Source organism: Neodiprion fabricii, chromosome 7, assembly GCF_021155785.1.
Source record: "Neodiprion fabricii isolate iyNeoFabr1 chromosome 7, iyNeoFabr1.1, whole genome shotgun sequence".
NCBI lineage: Eukaryota > Metazoa > Arthropoda > Insecta > Hymenoptera > Diprionidae > Neodiprion > Neodiprion fabricii.
Genome location: NC_060245.1, coordinates 16,475,486 through 16,494,376, shown reverse-complemented (window position 1 = coordinate 16,494,376; position 18,891 = coordinate 16,475,486). Strand labels below are relative to the sequence as shown.

Below are 18,891 nucleotides of genomic sequence, written 5' to 3'. Positions count from 1 at the left end.
GCAAAGAGCTGTAAATTGTCGTTGCATCAAAGTCCAAGCAGACGTTTACTGGATTTGTTATTCAATGTTATTGCGATCGTCTATCATTTAGTATCTCTTCCATTCTCCGCATTGCACATTGACATTTATAGGTATCCGATATTGCTGTCTGTGCCTTTAATGCTATACAACGAATCGTTCGATCATGTGACTCGATCCATTCTGTTGTCATCGTTATTTTAATTACTGCAGACTCAATTTGCATACGTCACATATATGTATACATAGAATATATGATATAAATATATATATCCATATGTGCGTGTATTAAACGTTTATATACTAAATGTTATAAAAATAATCCGAGTCTTTACCGTTTGCAATGCCTTTGTATAGGTATAATACATATGTACACCTTAGTTGTATAAAACGTACTTGTAACAAGTTTTCTGCAGACTATGCAACAGTGGAATCCAATTATCATAAAGTGTCGTGTTATCGTTTTATCAAACAACGCGCCGCCTGCGGCGCAGTATAAACAATAGGACAAAAAAAGGATTAACTCATGAGACTCATAGGAGTAGGTATTGTTTTTTTAAACTCCGTTGAAAGTTAAATATTTTTCTTAATTTTTATCCACATTTCAAAGATCATGGGGGAAAAAAAAACGAGAAGCTGGTTAGAAATTTTTTGTACGAAGAAACGCAAATTGACAAAAAACAAAAAAAACAAAAAAATGTGTTGAAAACTATAATTGGAGTTTAAATAGCAGCGCTAAAATTATGATTTTCAACATTATCATATCCCAAATAACGATCGAATAGAATAAAATTTCAAAAAACTGTAAGATGCAATGTCAACCGATTTGAGAACTTGATAACATTGATTATAGGAGAGAAGTAACTGAAACAATGAATATTGGAAATCAAATTAATGCTTAAGGGAAACTTCAAGTTATTCCATGCTGGGTATTCGAATTTTTTCTTCATCTCGCGTGTTTTTCATGGTATAAAAATCTCATTTATAGATACGTGAACGCTGCGTATGTACGGTGCACTCATAATAAGTAATAGGATCAACGTTCTTCATTCAATCTCTGACTGAGTCAATAGCGGTCACTTGAGGTCGTTACGTCACGTGCCACTGGACCTTTTACTGCATTATACAAACACGATCATATTCTACATATCATATAAATTACATGTATACAGGTATACATTTACAGATATTATTGAAAGGTTACCACTGCGCGCTATCATTGAGTTCAATTGAATTAAAAATAGTTGCTGGATTGTTACGAGATTATCGTTATAATACGTATAATATTCGTTTGGATTATCTTAGCGAACTGGGGTTGTTTATGGAAGCTAATTTCTCTATTTTAGGATTAACTAAAATTTATTACCGTCTATAGCAACAAATATTCGTATCTTACAAACTTGATTACTTTAACATTATTATTAATTTCTTGAATAATAATTTTACTTGAATATTTCGCCATGTCAACATATGAATCGCCAATTCCAACGTCGTAAATTGATTTTTTCAACATTTTCACAATAGTCACCGTCGCTTATTGTCCAAATCGCAGTCAATGACCCAATATTCGTTGAGCTTTGATGATTTTTGGCGATCATCGACAAACATAATCATACATTATTAGTGCGCGATGCGTAATGTGAGTATGACTAGGGCAAGATGGCGTCGCAAGTGGTAATCAGCTGATCGTTTTCGATACATTTAATATATACCAAGTTGTTACAAAATTTATTCACACATTGGATTTCTATTTTGTGACATTGAAATTTAGCGTAAAATATTAGATAAAAAACCTCTTTAATCATTTAACACGAGGCTGTCGTTTTACGTTTACTACCACCACATGGCGTGTTTTAAATTCGACGATGCAAAACTGCGACGACGTGAATCCGCGTTCTGCTCGTGCTTCTCATATATCCGGTTCCTTTCATTACTTTGATTTAATCAAATTTCGCTGTTTTCTGCCATCGCGAAATGCGACAAAAGCCGTATACGTGTATACCTATAATGTAACAGTACTGTATGCAGCAGCAAAAGCAGGAGCAGCGTATAACGGTGGTTCATTTCACGTCTCATAAACACTCGAGTGGAATAATAAAAGGCATGAGGTATTTCTGAACCGCGGTGGTTGCAGTGAAACAAGAAGAGAAGGAAAAAGTCAACGTGTACAAGTGACTACGCGTTTGTAAACATTCTCTCTCCCTTATTACTAGTCGAGTCATTGCGCGTCTAGAGAGAAACAAATTCACACAAAAAAAAAATGTGAGAAAAAAGCTTCCGAATAAGATTAAATTTGAAAGAATTGAACCAGATAAAGTAATTGCAATCAATATTCCCATCAATACGTTAAAAAAAAATTTTCTGTCTAGGGATATTTTGTAAAAAGAAAAAAAAAATCGCTAGTATTTCTGTTCCAATTATATAGTTTCAGTAAATGAGGTTCATGCCCCACTGTAATTATAGGATTTTATTTCGTATTAACCTAAACATTGGAGTATCTACCTTTTATTCACAATGCAGTTGTGCACGTCGGCAAGGAAACAAATTCGAAAACAAAAATAGCGCAAGAAAAAAGCTGCTGAATAAGGTTAAAGACGAAAGAAATGAAGCAGATAAAACAATTGCAATCGATATCCCATCATTTCGTAAGAAAAGGTATTTTCTGTCTAGGGAAATTTTAGGAACAAAAAATTCCCTAGTTCTTCTACACCAATTATATTGTTTCACCGTTAATCCGAACATTGGGATGTATACTGTATATTCACAACACAGTTGTGCACATCGATTCACAACTATGGCTATGAATAAATTACGTCAATAAATATTCATGGTAAAAAGAAAACTTCGTATATTCAAGTTTGGATCTTGATGAAATATATGTCAATCTAAATGCAAATTGTCAACTTGAACCAATCTTGCATACTCACACATGTGCTCATATATCCTTCCCAAAGCAGCTAATGCGTGTAAATAGTCAAAACGCGCCGGGGGGTAACGTGCATTCTATTTTTAAAATGTCGCACTGCGATTTGCGAACCGCTCGCACAACATTTTTTCTTGTCTGTCAAATTGTCACTTTTGCCACAGCTGTTACGAAATTATCTAACCATACTTTCTGCCGAGAAATAAAAAACATAAAACGCATCTCTTCAGCGAACGAAAACCACAAAATGTACAGAAATAAATTCTCCAGTATTAATAAATATTTTATTACATTTCTATACCTCTTATAAATATTCTTAAAAATATCTACAAATATTATGGCAGAGAGTAGATTGATGTTCATTCCCAAAATGATGCATATTGAGAATAAGAAAAAGTAAAAATTCTTTCCTCTTATAAAATATTTCGCAAGATATTTTTAAATGCGAAAGAAACAAATCGAAGAAAAGTTTTATTACAGAATTACAAACCATATTCATGCTCCAAAATAAATCAGAAAAGCAATACCGAGATAAAGTTTTTTAGTATTAAAACGAGTCATATTTTTTTTCTCATTTTTGTGCAAATACTGCAACAATAACCTATACCAAATTTCTGTTGTGATTACTTGAAATACTACAGGTTTTTTTATTTCATTGCTATGCCAGCTATAATTCGATCCTGTAATGGAAAACGGTGTTAAAATTTTACAGCAATTTTGTATATTGATCCATAGTTTTTATTTAGTACGCCATAAATTAGGACATCCCTTGAAACATAAAGACTACAAAAACAATAAATAAATAGCAAGTAATGAAATAATAAGTATATTCCATGTAATTATTTTCATTTTTCATTATAATTTTGACGATGAAAGTGAAATTTAAATTTCATATAAACTGGATTTATGTAACAAAATTTGCGTAGTCGTGAAACGTTTGAAAAATTAACGTAAAATTTGAATGCATCGATCTTTGAGTTTAGCCTCCTTATGTCTGAATTTTTTTTTTTTTTTTTTTATCTCCTTCATGCTTTCCTTTAGTTTGTACGTCTCTCTGGTTGGGGTCCGGGTATTTAACTGTATCTGTCTACACCTCGTGTGCGTAGCGAGACATAACAGTACAAGTACAGCATTCACTTTGCTATGCAGCTCAGAGTACTCATTCATTATTCATCGCTCAATGCTGCGAAGTCTGATTTCTACGTGACTAAATGCACTCTCATGTATGTAGATATAATACGGCTAAGACTCACGTCCGAAAATATAAAACTGTCACGCCTCATCTGGGCGCCGCCTTCTCAAGTATATAATTATTTCATTATATCACCTACTGTATACGTAAGTTTTTTCACGTATTTACAATTAAACGTATATCATATATTGTATAATCGGCTATATTTTTGAATTTCTTTCTACGCTTATCGATGAATAATGAAAAATTTGATGTCTATTCACCTATTTACACAATTGTATCGTGTGTAATAAATCATTCCCAAACATGCTATAGCAAAAATATCGGGAAAAAACATTATACAAATAAATACATGTGAAAATAAAGTAGCACTGCTTGATGAAAAAAAAACATCCAAGAAATTTTCTGTATTTAAAATAAATAGTAATAGCTATACTCATGACGTTTGAATTTAGAGATTTACGGTCAGAGGATTCTTCCTAGAGAACAGAAATCTTTCTTTTACAAGTCAGGTAATTTCGTGCCCGTGGAATGAAGAAGATAAATAAATAGTTACGTGAGTGGCGGAAATAAATTCAATATTGACAAAGTATTACGATTTATTTAAATAAATGTTGACGTACAAGTTGTACATACGTTGCGAATAACTCAACGGATTCTGGATAAGAAATATAAAATGAAAAAAGAAAATACCTCAAATGTGACAAGACTGATTTGGTTAAATGAATTATTTAAACGATTGTGCGAACTCGCGAGTTCAATCAATATTACATCAACAACATCTTGTGTTCATTCTATGATAATAATATATTAAATATTCTGGTACCGTGTTTTGAAGCATCCCGAAAAAAAAATTGTTTTTTCCTGTCAGAAAATTCAGTACACACAAATTATAACCCAATTTTTTACCAAATCTGAAAAAGGGTTGAACATTTCCATTTCTATTTCTACTTCAATTAAAACTTCGAAAAGAGCATTAAAAAAAGAATGTCAGCATAGGGATTATTTTCACTTAGTTAACGGCCTTGATCGGAATCAACACGATAGTAATCCGACAGCATTCCAACGCTGAAATGCGGCTATACATGCGTGACACAGTCAAACGCGGTCGTTCTTTTAAACAAAACCATTCTCTCACATTTACGAGAGAGTCGGAGAAAGAGCGAGAGAGAGGGGAAGAGAAAGAATAGAATACAGGTTGCTGGAGAGTATAATGCATTGCTAAAAAGGCCGATTCACGTGCCGTGCTTTCTCTTTGTGTGAAAATTTTAGATGTGCACTGTACACAAAGCAGCCACCCACATATTGTACTGGCACGAAAGCCGCTCAATTTATACTGACCTGCGAACTCATACATTGAAAGCATAACCGAACGTGAAATACGAAAGCCAATATGCCTTGTTCCATTCGCTACTTTGAATTCGAAAATAGAATATATATTTCGATTCCGAAATAATCACGTGAATTTGAAACGCTTGTGCAAAACCGGTGAATGCTGAAAAAAAACTTTACCCCGGAATGTATGTACAATGTACAGTACATACATACACACGTTTGAAATTGAAATTTTTTGATGCCACTATTAGTCCAGTCGAGATAGACATTCAAATGGAAATAATTAGGGAGAGCGATTTTTATATATATATATTTTCGGATGTATACTCAGTTCAGGGGTTTTCCAATATACGTTACAATATATATACATATATATATATAAACGAAAATATTGCTGGTGGAGTAAAAAAAGTTTGAGAACCAAAGTTGAAGGAAATAAAATTCCACCCATCACGATTTTTTTGATAAACTTGATAGTATAACTCGGCAAATATTGATCGTAGCTTAAAAATGATAATGACCAAACTTGTGGGAAATTTCCAACAACTTTGGATTCTACCATTTTTGCTCTAAAGTTGTAAATTAACGAGTTATTTCAGAAAAAAAAAAATTGAATTTTAAATCAAGATGGCGGCGAACGCAATGGCGGGATTTTCCCGAAAATCGAGATTTAGGCTTCTAACCACCCCCACCCCGAAGTTTTAAAAAAAAATCGCTCCCCCTAATTATTTCCATTTAAGGCTCTTTTTATGTCTTTCTCGACTGGACTATATATTTCCTCGTTCTAACCGCAAGGAGGGGGGGGATATTGTTAGTGTAAATAGTGTAAATCCAGAATTTCGACCAGATTCTGCAGTAGTTTCTGCCGCCATCTTGTTTCAAGATGAACTTATCTGAATCAAAAACTTTACAACAATTATATGTTAAGTTTTCGAATATTGAAAATTTAATTTTTCACAATATTGTAAATAAATTTTTCCTCTCATGTCAGAATCAATACAAATTTTATCATTAATATCCATTTTATCCATAGAAGGTTGGTTTTATTTAGAGAGGACGTCTCATACACATGCGTGTCTAACTTGTGAGTCGGGACTTAACCCAACTATTTTACATTCAGGTTATGACATAATAATATACATTTAATAATAGTTACGTAAAGTAATATATTATACTCTTTATCGAACAACGAAAATTTATTTATAACAATTAGAATAATTTTAATCTTATCATCTATTCCATAAATTTGTAAGTGCAAGTAACGGTGTTGAAACGTTACAGCATGATCAGTAAAGCCTGTCTGATTAGCGTAATTGATTGATGCTTTACGGAATAGTATCTAGCAAAGGTATAACTAAGTCATGAAAAATACAATCTGATGATACCAGTTTGTTAATCCTTCTCTGTAATAGTCAATAAATGCTTTCTTGGCTCCTTTAGAATTTCATAATTTTTCCATTTACTGTATATGATATTTTTGTACGGCAAGCGATTCCTTGTTTGTTATATTTATCGTTATCGAAAATATTTCGAACTATGATATAAAGCAATGGTCTTGTAAATTCTTACCGTTAAAAAAAGATTATGCCTGACTTTATGATTAACTAATCTAATCTTTTGAGAACGGGCTTAACAGAAGATTCACTTTAACATACTACTATCGTCAAGGGAGAGAATTGCGTAACTTTTGGTTAGGTATGATTCCTTCCCAATATCATTGAACTAATAATTGATTTAGGTGCAAAGAGACAATTTCCATGGAAATCTTGATGAAATCTGAACATATACATAAACATTAAACCAGAATTACTAACAAGTCTCAGAAATCTGTGCGGAAGAGTTTAACACTTCGTTTTGTATTTTGTCAGGTGCGTTTGGAGAGTATTGGAGCAGAGGATATAGTAGATGGAAATCCAAGGTTAATTCTTGGTCTAATCTGGACGATAATTTTGCGATTTCAAATTCAAGAAATTGAGATTGATGTTGACGAAGAAAATGAAAGCAGCGAAAAGAAGTCCGCCAAAGATGCACTGCTTTTGTGGTGTCAAAGGAAGACAAATGGATACCCGGGAGTCAACATCCAGGATTTCACTGGTAAATAAATATCGTTTTTATATGTAATATTCAATACAGCATTTCTTTGCAGTTTTTTTTGTTCGTTACCGCAGGCTTTTTTATTTGAACATGATTTGTCATTTTACATTTTAATATTCTCAAGGATCCTGGAGGAGCGGTCTTGGTTTCAACGCGCTCATCCATGCTCATAGACCAGACTTGGTCGACTGGTCCGAGTTACAGCAGAACAAGCACATTGACAATCTTAATTCGGCGTTCGATGTCGCCAATGCAGAGTTGGGGATCCCACGGCTGCTGGATGCTGAAGATGTTGACACCGCAAGACCTGACGAAAAGTCTATAATCACTTATGTTGCTTCTTATTATCACACTTTTGCCAGGATGAAGAATGAGATAAAGAGTGGGAAAAGAATCGCTAATGTAAGTTGACTACCATAAATTTATAATACGCATACGAAAGAATGCACTTTAGAAGTAGTAAGCAGTCTTTTTGATCTAAAGACTGACGATAAAATAGTTATTCTGTTCTCATCAAACGTTTCTTTACGAATTATTTCTACAATTTCTTTAAGTAATATTTGTACAGATTTTCCAAAAGTAAAAATATTGTACAAGTATCAAATTATATTTGTAAAAAGAGTTTTTTTTAATCTACCCGACTTATTGAGAAAAATAATACTACAATTCTTCAATTCTTCATAGTGCATTCCTCAAAGCCGCTCAACTTGTGTATAAAATATTTTTTTATCAAACCTGAAATAGAGCGTGAAATTATGTGCACAGTAACGTGGTACGTACGTACAAGATACATCCTGCATACGAAGTTTCATTAAGATTTTACTGTAAACATACTTGTACATTTATTACCTTAAGTAATCCTGTATAGATATCCAACGATGTGTACTTAATTGCTGGTGCGTTTTGATCTTTAAATGGTTGGTGGAAAGCAAAATTGTAAAACATTGATTACTCTTTCAACAAACATCGATAACAATTCACAATCCATGATTTCATCCCATCCAAGTGAGAATTCCATAAAACTACTTTTCACTGAATCTTTTCTCGTTTAGATCGTGGGCCAGATGATGGACACAGACAAAATGAAAGTGCATTATGAAAAGTTGACGACCGATTTGCTGGAGTGGATAAAATCAACGATCACTGTTTTGGAAGACCGTAACTTCCCAAATTCATTGGAGGGAATCCAGCGGGAACTGCTTTCCTTCAAGCAGTACAGGACCGTAGAGAAACCACCAAAATATAAAGAAAGATCAGAAATCGAGGCTTTGTACTTCCACATAAACACTCAATTAAAGTCCTTGAATCAGCCGGCATTTACACCTCAAGAAGGGCAGCTCGTTCATGACATAGAACGTAATTGGGTAGAACTAGAGCGAGCTGAACATCGACGAGAAGTGGCTCTGAGGACGGAATTACTTCGACAAGAAAGATTGGAGCAGCTTAACTACAAATTTGAGAGAAAAAGTGTGCTGAGAGAAGGATACCTGAAAGAAATGATCCAAGTATTGTCGGACCCTCGATATGGGAGCAATCTTGCTCAAGTAGACGCCACGGTGAAGAAGCACGAAGCAATTAGCGCGGATATCCTGGCTAGAGAAGAGCGATTCCACGATCTAACAAACATGTCCGATGAATTAGTCAGAGAGAATTACCACGGGCTAGAAAGAGTTAAGGCTAGAGAACAAGAGGTACTGCAGAGGTGGAAGGAGCTTCTGGCCCTCCTAGATCATCACAAAATCAATTTAGCAGCGTTATGCTCCCTGATGGGAATGATGAGAGAAATCGACGCTACCTTGGCAACGATTCAAGAACTTCAGTTGAATTTCCAGAGCACCGATGTCGGCCCACATTTGCTTGGTGTCGAAGATCTACTCCAGAAGCACAGCCTTCAAGAATTGCAGGTTACAGCGTTGGGAGAGACTCAAAGGAGACTCGGTCGCCAAGCGACTCAGCATCTTGTTGCACCAGCCAGTAAAGAGGCGCCGCTGCTTCAGCAGAAACTGGACCACTTGAATCAGGCCTACGACGAGCTAGTCGAAAATAGTAAAGAACGTAAAGGCAGACTTGAAGATGCGAGAAACTTTTATCACTTCCTTCAAGATCACGAAGACGAAGAGTCCTGGCTCGTTGAAAAGCAGCGAATCTGCAAAGCAGGAATATCAGCAAAAGATTTACGCGCGGTGATATCGCTTCAACAAAAGCACAAAGTACTACAGGACGAAATGAAGGCCCGTAGACCGAAGTCCGAACAGCTGTGCAGTGCAGGAAGAAAGCTAATATCTGATAGCCATCCGTTGTCGCTAGAGATACAAAACCGTATTGATTCTCTGCAGGAGCATTGGAAAGTTCTAGAAGAATTGGCCGCATTGAGGAAGAAACAACTCGACGGTGCAGCCGAAGCTTATCAATTCTATACAGATGCAAACGAGGCAGACTCCTGGCTGAACGAAAAGATGGCCTTAGTCGCTTCCCAAGATTACGGCGTCGACGAACCAAGCGCTCAGGCGCTTTTACAGAGACACAAAGATCTGCAGGGCGAATTGAATGCCTACAAAGGGGACGTACATTCGCTAAATACCCAAGCTGACAAGTTGATCAAGGCGGGAATTTCCACCCTTGAATTATCCGCGGATCCTGAGCCCGTTGCTGAATTGGAACAAGAGGAATGGGGCAAAGAAGTGCGGCTGGTACCACAGGACGAATGGGTCGATGAAATCGTCGAGCGTTTGGAGCCGAGAACGATATTAGAAGATCGATTGGTGCCTCAGGTTCGAAGTCTCTATCCCTTCAACGGGCAAGGAATGCATATGGCCAAAGGTGAAATAATGTTCCTCTTGAACAAGACAAATCCGGATTGGTGGAGCGTGAGGAAAGCTGATGGTACGGATGGTTTTGTGCCGGCAAACTATGTGCGTGAGATAGAGCCAAAAGTGATTCAGGTGAAGGTGAAGAGACCCGAGAAAGTAAAGACGACCCAGCGAGTTAAGAAGACTCGAATGGTGAAGCAGGTGGTTCCGGTCAGGAGGGTCAAGTCTGTAAAGTCTGCCGTTAGACCGATAAAACGGAAGACAGTTGATGACAGTGACAGCGTCGAAAAACGTCAGAAGAAAATAAACTACACCTACAACGAACTGCAGGACCTCGCAGCAAAACGTCACGCATTATTAGAGGATGCGATCAGACTATACGGGTTTTATAGGGAGTGTGACGACTTTGAAAAGTGGATAAAGGACAAAGAGAAGATGTTGCGAGCCGACGATTCCGGTGATAATGTGGAGACTGCCAAGAGGAAATATGAAAAGTTTTTGACGGACTTATCGGCCTCAGGTAAACGTGTCGAAGCGATAGATGCGGCAGTTCAAGATTTCGTCAATCAGGGACATAGTCAATTGGACAAAGTGAAAGCGAGGCAGAAGCACATTCATCAGCTCTGGGAACATCTCAACTGGCTCAAAGCCCAGAAAGAAAAAAGCCTCGAAGGAGCTTCCAGTGTTGAATTGTTCAACAGAACTTGCGACGAGGCTCATGACTGGATGCTTGAAAAAATGACCCAGCTTGATACTGCCGAACTAGGACCTGATTTGAAAACAGTTCAAGCTTTGCAAAGAAGACATCAGCATCTTGAAAGAGAGTTGGCGCCAGTTGAGGAAAAGGTAACTAACTATTCAGTACGTAGAAACTTTTGTACAGAACTAGCTACGAAAGTACTGATTTTTGGACAAATTTGTTAAAACTTGTGAAACAAATTCCGAAAAACCCAGTTTAATAGGTGGCTAAGTTTGTATGAGAATCTTTACGAGATTGATGTATAAATAAAAAAAAAAACCATACTGACATATTCTTTTTATTGTTTATTAAGGTTCGACGTGTAAACTTGCTGGCTAACAGTGTTAAAAATTCTTATCCCCATGAACTGAGTAACGTGAATACTCGTCAAAACGAAATTCGAGATCTGTGGCACAAAGTTCAGACCAAAGCCAAAGAGCGTAGATCGCGTCTGGAAGATGCAGTAGGCCAGCAAATCTTTATGAACAGTTCAAAGAACCTCATAAACTGGGTCGCTAATGTCCAAGACGCTATGAAAGCTGAGGAACCGGTAAGAGACGTGGCGACAGCCGAAAAGCTTAGGAAACAGCACATGGAACTTGGAGACGACATTAAAGCACGGGAGGACGAGTATGTATATTAGAAATATTAAATTTCTCTACTTTAATGTCAATGGTTAGGTTCATCAAATATCTATTAACGATCCAAGGCCCGAATTTCAATTTTTTTGCTCCTCTGATATCTTGTAGCGCATAATAAAATTTTGTAGGTTTAATTCTCTAACTTTTACGATTTATGAAAAATATATTGATTAACTTGAAAACTTCAAACGGTTTTATTTGCACACTGGATTTTTCGTTGTAAGCTTATTGCGAAAAAGAATATAATCCAAGTTATTTTGAATGTAAACAAGTGTGATATTTCAACCATGGAATCCGTTTTTGGGTGGATCCTCAGTACTCGCAACAAAAACACGTTTTTTTTCACTAAAAGTAGTAGTTCTTTTTTTTTTTTTTTTTACAATATTCCTCAACTTTTATCTCAAATTTAACATGATCATGGAATCCGTCATGATTCCATTTTCGACACGTTTCAAAACAATGAATTTTTTATGCAAGAAACTGCGACCTTTCATGTATAAATAAGCAATTAAAGATAAAAGTTGGGGAATATTTAATGGAAAGGTTGTTTTTTTTTAAAACATGTTCCTTGTATAAATACATATTCTTTTTCCGCGATAAGAATACAATAAAAATTCGAATGTAAAAATCAAACTCTTTATAGTTAGAAGAATTAATCAGTGTGTTTCTTCTTAAGGCTTATTTACCAAACGTATAGCAGAGAATTGATTTACGAACAAATTGACCTCCATATCATTAAAATAGGTCAAATGGCGCTACTTTTTCTTTGCAGAGATCTCATCAGTCTTCAATAATTGTACTATTGCCCCTGAAATATGTGCTTCTTCAATATGTTGCCGTGATAAGGAAATATTGTGTCAACTAGATTCAATTACAATAACTTCAGTTGCACTTTCAAATCTTCGTTATATGATATTTTGATGTACTCGATTTTGATGTTGACTTAGATATCTCCAAATATCTAAGTCCCCGCATCTCAAATGTAAAGAAAAGACAAAACAGCCACATTCTGGATGCACTTCTAAACAAAAACATGCTAAAACATTTTGGTTTTACGCAAAAGTAAAGAAATGGGGTGAAATCCATGAATTCGTGATAATTGATTACCGCATATAATTGCATGTAAAATATGGCTGTTATGCTTTTGTTCAGACTTGAGATCCATGGACCGCAGATATTTGGTGATACATTGAAATTGAGTATAAAATTGCATTAACTGTAACATCTAGACATCTAAACCAAGGTAAACTTTTTTTGTATCTTACTAGATCTTACAAGATATGAAAATTGCAAAAAATTAAAAATTTTTGCCTGGCTCGCTTTTAGATGATTGGTGTGTCTGCCCCAATACAGTAAAAAAAATTGACGTATGTATTGAAGTCAGTAATAATAATTGTGCATCACTCAAAGATTCAGAGAAGTTGAGGAGCTTGGCAATCAGCTGCTCCAGCGTAACCCTGGGCTCGTGGATGTCCGAGAAAGACTGGACAGATTGAACGGCTTGCATCAAGGGGTACTGTCTAACTGGAATACGAAAGAAGAATGGCTTCGACAGTGTCTGGAGTTGCAACAATTCAATCGCGAATCTGATCAAATCGAAGCAACGACAAGTTCCCATGAAGCGTTCCTAGAATTCACAGATTTGGGAGAGACTCTTGATGACGCTGAAGCTCTGCTCAAACGACATGAGAAATTTGAAAATACGCTTCAAGCACAAGATGACAGACTGAAAGCTTTCAGCGATACTGCAGACAAGTTAATCGGCCAGAATCACTATGACAAAGATTAGTGAGTATATTAAATGATGCATAATATTTAGTCAATAATTTTTTAAGTGAAATAAGCTCAATCTAGTCCTCAGAATTCTACCGAATTTTTTTTTTGATGTTACGTTTTGATGAATTTATGCAAAACTCCATCATTAGGCACGATCGTAAAACGCAGAACCTATTTATTCGCTACGAAGAAATTTTTGGAGACTAAGAATGCGATCATATAGTTGTGCCTATTGGAAAACTGCTCCGCTTTTTAGTTTATCCAACTAATGTCTGCAGATACACTCATTCCATTGACCTTATCAGTTGCTAAATATTATCCTGTTTAGCTTCGTGTAATTTCTTTCTAATACACATTAAGAAAAACATTATTTTCTATCGCAGCATCGCAGATAGACGAAATCAAGTATTGGCCCGTCGAGCAGCGGTAAAAGATGCAGCTCAACAACGTCGCGCAGCTCTTAAAGCTTCGGAACATTTCCAACAGTTTTCGGCAGAAGTAGACGATCTCCGAGGTTGGCTTGGGGATAAAATGAAGACTGCATCTGATGAAAGTTATCGTGACTTGAATAATTTGGAGAGAAAACTGCAGAAGCATGAAGCGTTTGAGCGTGAGCTTAGAGCAAACGAAGGACAACTTCGCGCAGTTAACAAAGCTGGAAAAGCATTAATTTCCGAAGAAAATTATAGGTCCAATGACGTTGCTAAAACGTTGAAGGAATTGAACGATCAGTGGGAGCGCTTAGTCGCTCTTTCGCTTGACAAAGGACGCAGACTGCGACAGGCTGCTGCACAACACGGGTATAATCGTACAATGGAGGACGCTAGGTTAAAACTCGAAGAAATTCAAACCTCCTTGCAAAGTAGGCTAGTTGGTACTGATTTACGAAGTTGCAAAGAACTCCTGAAAAAACACCAGATTCTAGAAAACGATATGAACCAGTGGGAACAGAAGGTTGGAGACTTGGTTGCGATGGGTGAAGAGATGGCCCATGAAGGGCACTTCGACGCTGCGAATATTTTGAAGGACAGCCAGGCTACCCAGAAGAAGTAAGTGCCACCTGTTTTCTGAATCAGCACTTAGAAAAACAGAATTTAAAAAGGATTAAATTAAATAATGCAACATTCGAATTCTACAGCTGCACACATGCAATGGTATTGATATCTGTGCTTATTGAAACGAACAAATTTTTGTATAGATTCCACAGCTTGAAAGAACCGGCCCAAAAACGGCGCGAAGCTCTAGAAGAGAGTTTACGCTTCCACAAATTTGGATTTGAACTGGACGCTGAGTTGCAGTGGATCAATGATCATCTCCCGCAAGCGTCTTCAACAACACTTGGGCAAAATTTGTACCAAGCTCAATCTCTTCACAAGAAGCATAAGAAACTTGAGGCGGAAATTGCCGGTCACCAGCCGATGATTGATAAAACATTAGCATCCGGCGCCGCTTTAATTGACCAAGTTCATCCTGAACGAAAGAAGGTAAGTTGATATTGATTCCAATCAATGCATAGAATCTAATTTTCTCCTATTGCGCCTTGATTTGAGAATATTGTTTGAAAAAAGAAACAACCGTGTGCACACTGTTCAATATACAATATGCAAGTACGATAAGAATTTGTCATTTCTGCATAGCTGGAGCACCGTCACGATTTGTGGGTCCGTCGAGGTAAGATGGACAATCTTGCATGGAGAGTAATACACGAGTAACATGAATTTATGTGGCGTGAATAAATAATCGGAGTTTTGAAATCAAGCATGCATATATGGATATTGTACTGTATAAGTTTGAACAAAGATGTCTGATTTTTTGTTTCTGCATTTACGGATTTTTACCGCTTTTTATTATTGCTGCATCATTGAAAGTATATATAGATATTAATAACGTATTTATTAATTAAATGAAATTCAAATCTTTTCCACTCACAGCCTGGTCTTGCGTGTATTTGTTTAAGTTTCGCCTAATCAATTTAATGTTTTATCTTTTAATTCAATAAACATCGTTTTTCTAGCACAGTTTTAACAGGAAAAAACACATCAGTTGAACGATACAGGGAACTCGGAATTTTCATACAATGTACATCACACCCTGCACCATGTACCTTATTTTCTCATCAAAAAAGTGATAAATTGTTCAAAGTAGATGGCACTTTGTATGACTTGACGGAAACCTATTTTATTCAGATTATTAGCTCTAAATTTTCACGATAGCTGATATTTGGCTGATAAAATATCCTCTAAATCAACTGATGTTTCACTAACTACAAATCCAGGTCACAAGACTGGTTTACTTGTCTGAAAAACTACCACATGCCGTTAATCACGTTTTTACTTTACTGACAGATTCAAGATCTTTGCGAAGAGCTGGAAGATGCCTGGAAGGATTTACAAGATAAGGCAGATATTCGAAGTCGGGCATTAGACTTGTCGCTGAAAGCTCAAGAGTTCTTTTTCGAAGCTGGAGAGGTAGAAAGCTGGCTTGGTGAGAAAAACGACGTCCTCAGTTCAACAGACTATGGCAGGGATCGGGACGCTGCTACTAAATTACTCACGAAGCACAAGGTAATTTGTCCCTCATCTTCCGTATGTAATCGTGGATGTACGCAAAATTCAAGCTACCAACTGAAATGCTTGGCGCCTGTGGTAAAATCATATTTGGGAAAGTTTGATTGTTATTGACTCGATTGTAATTTACAGGCTTTAGATTTGGAGCTGGATACTTACAATGGAATTGTAACAGAAATGGGTCACATGGCTACAGCGATGATAAACGCGAAACATCCAGACAGTAAATCAATAGCTAGTAAACAGCAAGCGATTGCTCAACAAATGCGAGCACTTCAGAGGCTGGCTACCGCGCGACAACAGCGCCTCATGGAGAGCATGTATCGGCACGAATATTTCCTTGAAAGTACAGAGTTGGAACAATGGATAAAGGAACAAGAACAGGCAGCAGCCTCCGAGGATTACGGACAAGACTATGAACATTTGCTCGTGCTGCAAGCTAAATTTGATGATTTCAAGCACAGAATCGAAGCTGGATCTGAGAGGTTCAATCAGTGTGAGGATTTGGCGAAAAAATTGATAGCCAATGACAGTCCTTACATTCAGGATATTGAGAAACGTCAAGAGCAGCTTGGGTAAGAAATTCAGTAGCATCATTCGTTGGTTATTTAGTGCCATGATCATGTATTTCTCCATATTGTGTAAAGAAAATCTTTCATAAAAAGTACTTAAAAAAAAAAGCTCATGTTAGTTTTAGCTATGATTGTGTTTGATTTTTCTTTCATTCTTCTCTGGCATTCTTTTTTGGTTGCAATGGACTAGGTTTTTACTTCTACCTCGTGTGTGTATATTAACCCATGTTATACTTTTTACAATTCAATCACTTAACCAACTTCTATGTAAAAAATATTGTAGTGTAATAGCAATTTTAATTTAGGGCTGACAGATCCAAGAATATTTAATATTGAGTTGTGCATAGATGGGAAAAATAACCAATTCAAATAGACAAATCAAAGAGGTATTATACGAGTAGACAGCTAAAAAAGTGGGTCAATTTTGGAAATCTATACTTCGACAACCGATTATGCGATTCAATTAGGGTTTGTTTTGTTTAAAAATATGTAGAATGTGTTTAATTTGATTGCTTGCTTATAAGAATCAATCGATAGGATGCATTGTTATTGATAATCATGTCACCCGATTCGCTAAATGACATGTTTTATGGTACCCATAATATCTCAACTATGGCTTAGCCGATATACTTTGAATTTTACGGTAATTTTTTTTTGACAGTTCATTCTTTTTGTAACGATGCAATTTTTCAGTTTATTCATTAAAATGACGAATGTTCGAAGTTGATAATCGATGTGATGTTTAAAAATAACCGAACGTCCTTCCGATGAGGTTAAACTATCCAATAACACTTGGCTCCAAATTTGAAAGAAATCGGTTGTACCGTATTTTAGATATCGTAGGCAGTAAAAAACATGTCATCGAGCAAAACGGTTGACATTATTGTCAATAACAATGATTTCGATAAATTGATTCTGATTTAGAGAAATACAGAAATGAAGCTCAGTCTGCAGTAATTCTGAATAACAAAAACAACAATTGAATTGAATTATTTGTTGAGATATAAATCCCCAAAATTTTGTTACTTTTCATCCACTGACTCGTATCTATTCCCTCAATACCAGTGCATTTGAATTCATCAGATGATGCTGCTGAAAGTTGGAGAAAAAAGATGAAGAGTTTCGTTTTTTGATCAATACCAATATTTTTTTACGGTAGTTTAATATTAAATGACAGCCCTATTTTAATTGAAAGCTACAGAATAATTCTTCAACGCAATATTTTTTGGTGCTGGTAACTAACCAACTCTGTGAATACGAATTCAATTTAGAGAGAACGACGATGACCCAGTGCAACAGGTTTTAAAGCAGCATACTCTGATACGGTGAGTTTGAATTCTGAGAATGAGTTTGTCCGTCCGTTGTGTCTGTTTTTACCTACGTGGAGGACACTACAGCTAATTCAGGATGAGTTGTACTTTACTAACATAACATTAAATTGTGTAAATATATCTTTTCACTGTCGCTGTTCTTTTTTCTTATTCTATTTTTCTTTCTAGTCACAATATGTGTAATACAAATTTGAACTGATTAACTAATGCATGGAAACATAATCATAGATGTAATAATTATATCCATTAGCGACTGATATTTTTGCTTCAACTTATGTCTTATAGTCAGCAAAATGGATTGCACTATTGATTCTCCTTATTGCACAAATGCGCACAAAATACAGCTTCCCTAGTTTGTTAATATTTCTATTAATTAAAAAGTGGAGAATTGCAATCATAACACATTGTGTGTAGTAAGTCCAATTTGTGGTAAATTATCAACCGTTCTTTTCATCCTTAAGACTATCATCGTTTACAATGATCAGTTTCAGAACTGATTAAATCAAGTGGTAGACATTTCTTTTTTTAATTCATTTCGATTCTGTATCTTTCGACTAAGATATCTATGTTTCTCAGAATTTTCCTAAATCTATATCAAAAGTTATACCCATTTCCATTGCAATGGACATGTGATGTTTTTCAGGTTTACAACTGTGTGTTAATATTAGCCGAGTTTATACATTTTTTTCATGACATTTCAGACTATTCTAAAAACACAAATATTTTTTGCAGACAAAAAATTAATGTTAAACAGCCTATGTAAAATTAAGAAACAATTACACACATCTTTTTGCCACTACTTTAGCTGCGCTTTTTTGACTATAAAACATATTTAAATGAACGGACAGTCTTCAATATATTTTTTTTCAAGTAGTTAACGGAACTATTGACAA

General features: G+C 35.9%; 1 protein-coding gene across 11 annotated transcripts in view; it reads left to right on the top strand.

Annotated features, from left to right (window-relative positions):
* LOC124186422 (spectrin beta chain, non-erythrocytic 1) overlaps positions 1–18,891 on the top strand; it is a 79,490-nt gene that overhangs the window by 43,161 nt on the left and 17,438 nt on the right. For 9 of the 11 annotated variants that reach the window (XM_046578141.1, XM_046578140.1, XM_046578139.1 and 6 more), the window contains 10 exons: positions 7,337–7,562; positions 7,687–7,964; positions 8,615–11,218; positions 11,425–11,741; positions 13,163–13,540; positions 13,912–14,577; positions 14,727–15,012; positions 15,874–16,092; positions 16,228–16,670; positions 17,939–17,992. In XM_046578141.1, the coding sequence (XP_046434097.1) occupies positions 7,337–7,562; positions 7,687–7,964; positions 8,615–11,218; positions 11,425–11,741; positions 13,163–13,540; positions 13,912–14,577; positions 14,727–15,012; positions 15,874–16,092; positions 16,228–16,670; positions 17,939–17,992 (5,471 nt within the window). The remainder of the gene's footprint in view (positions 1–7,336; positions 7,563–7,686; positions 7,965–8,614; positions 11,219–11,424; positions 11,742–13,162; positions 13,541–13,911; positions 14,578–14,726; positions 15,013–15,873; positions 16,093–16,227; positions 16,671–17,938; positions 17,993–18,891) is intronic. The other 2 variants (XM_046578134.1, XM_046578133.1) reach the window with 1 other exon arrangement.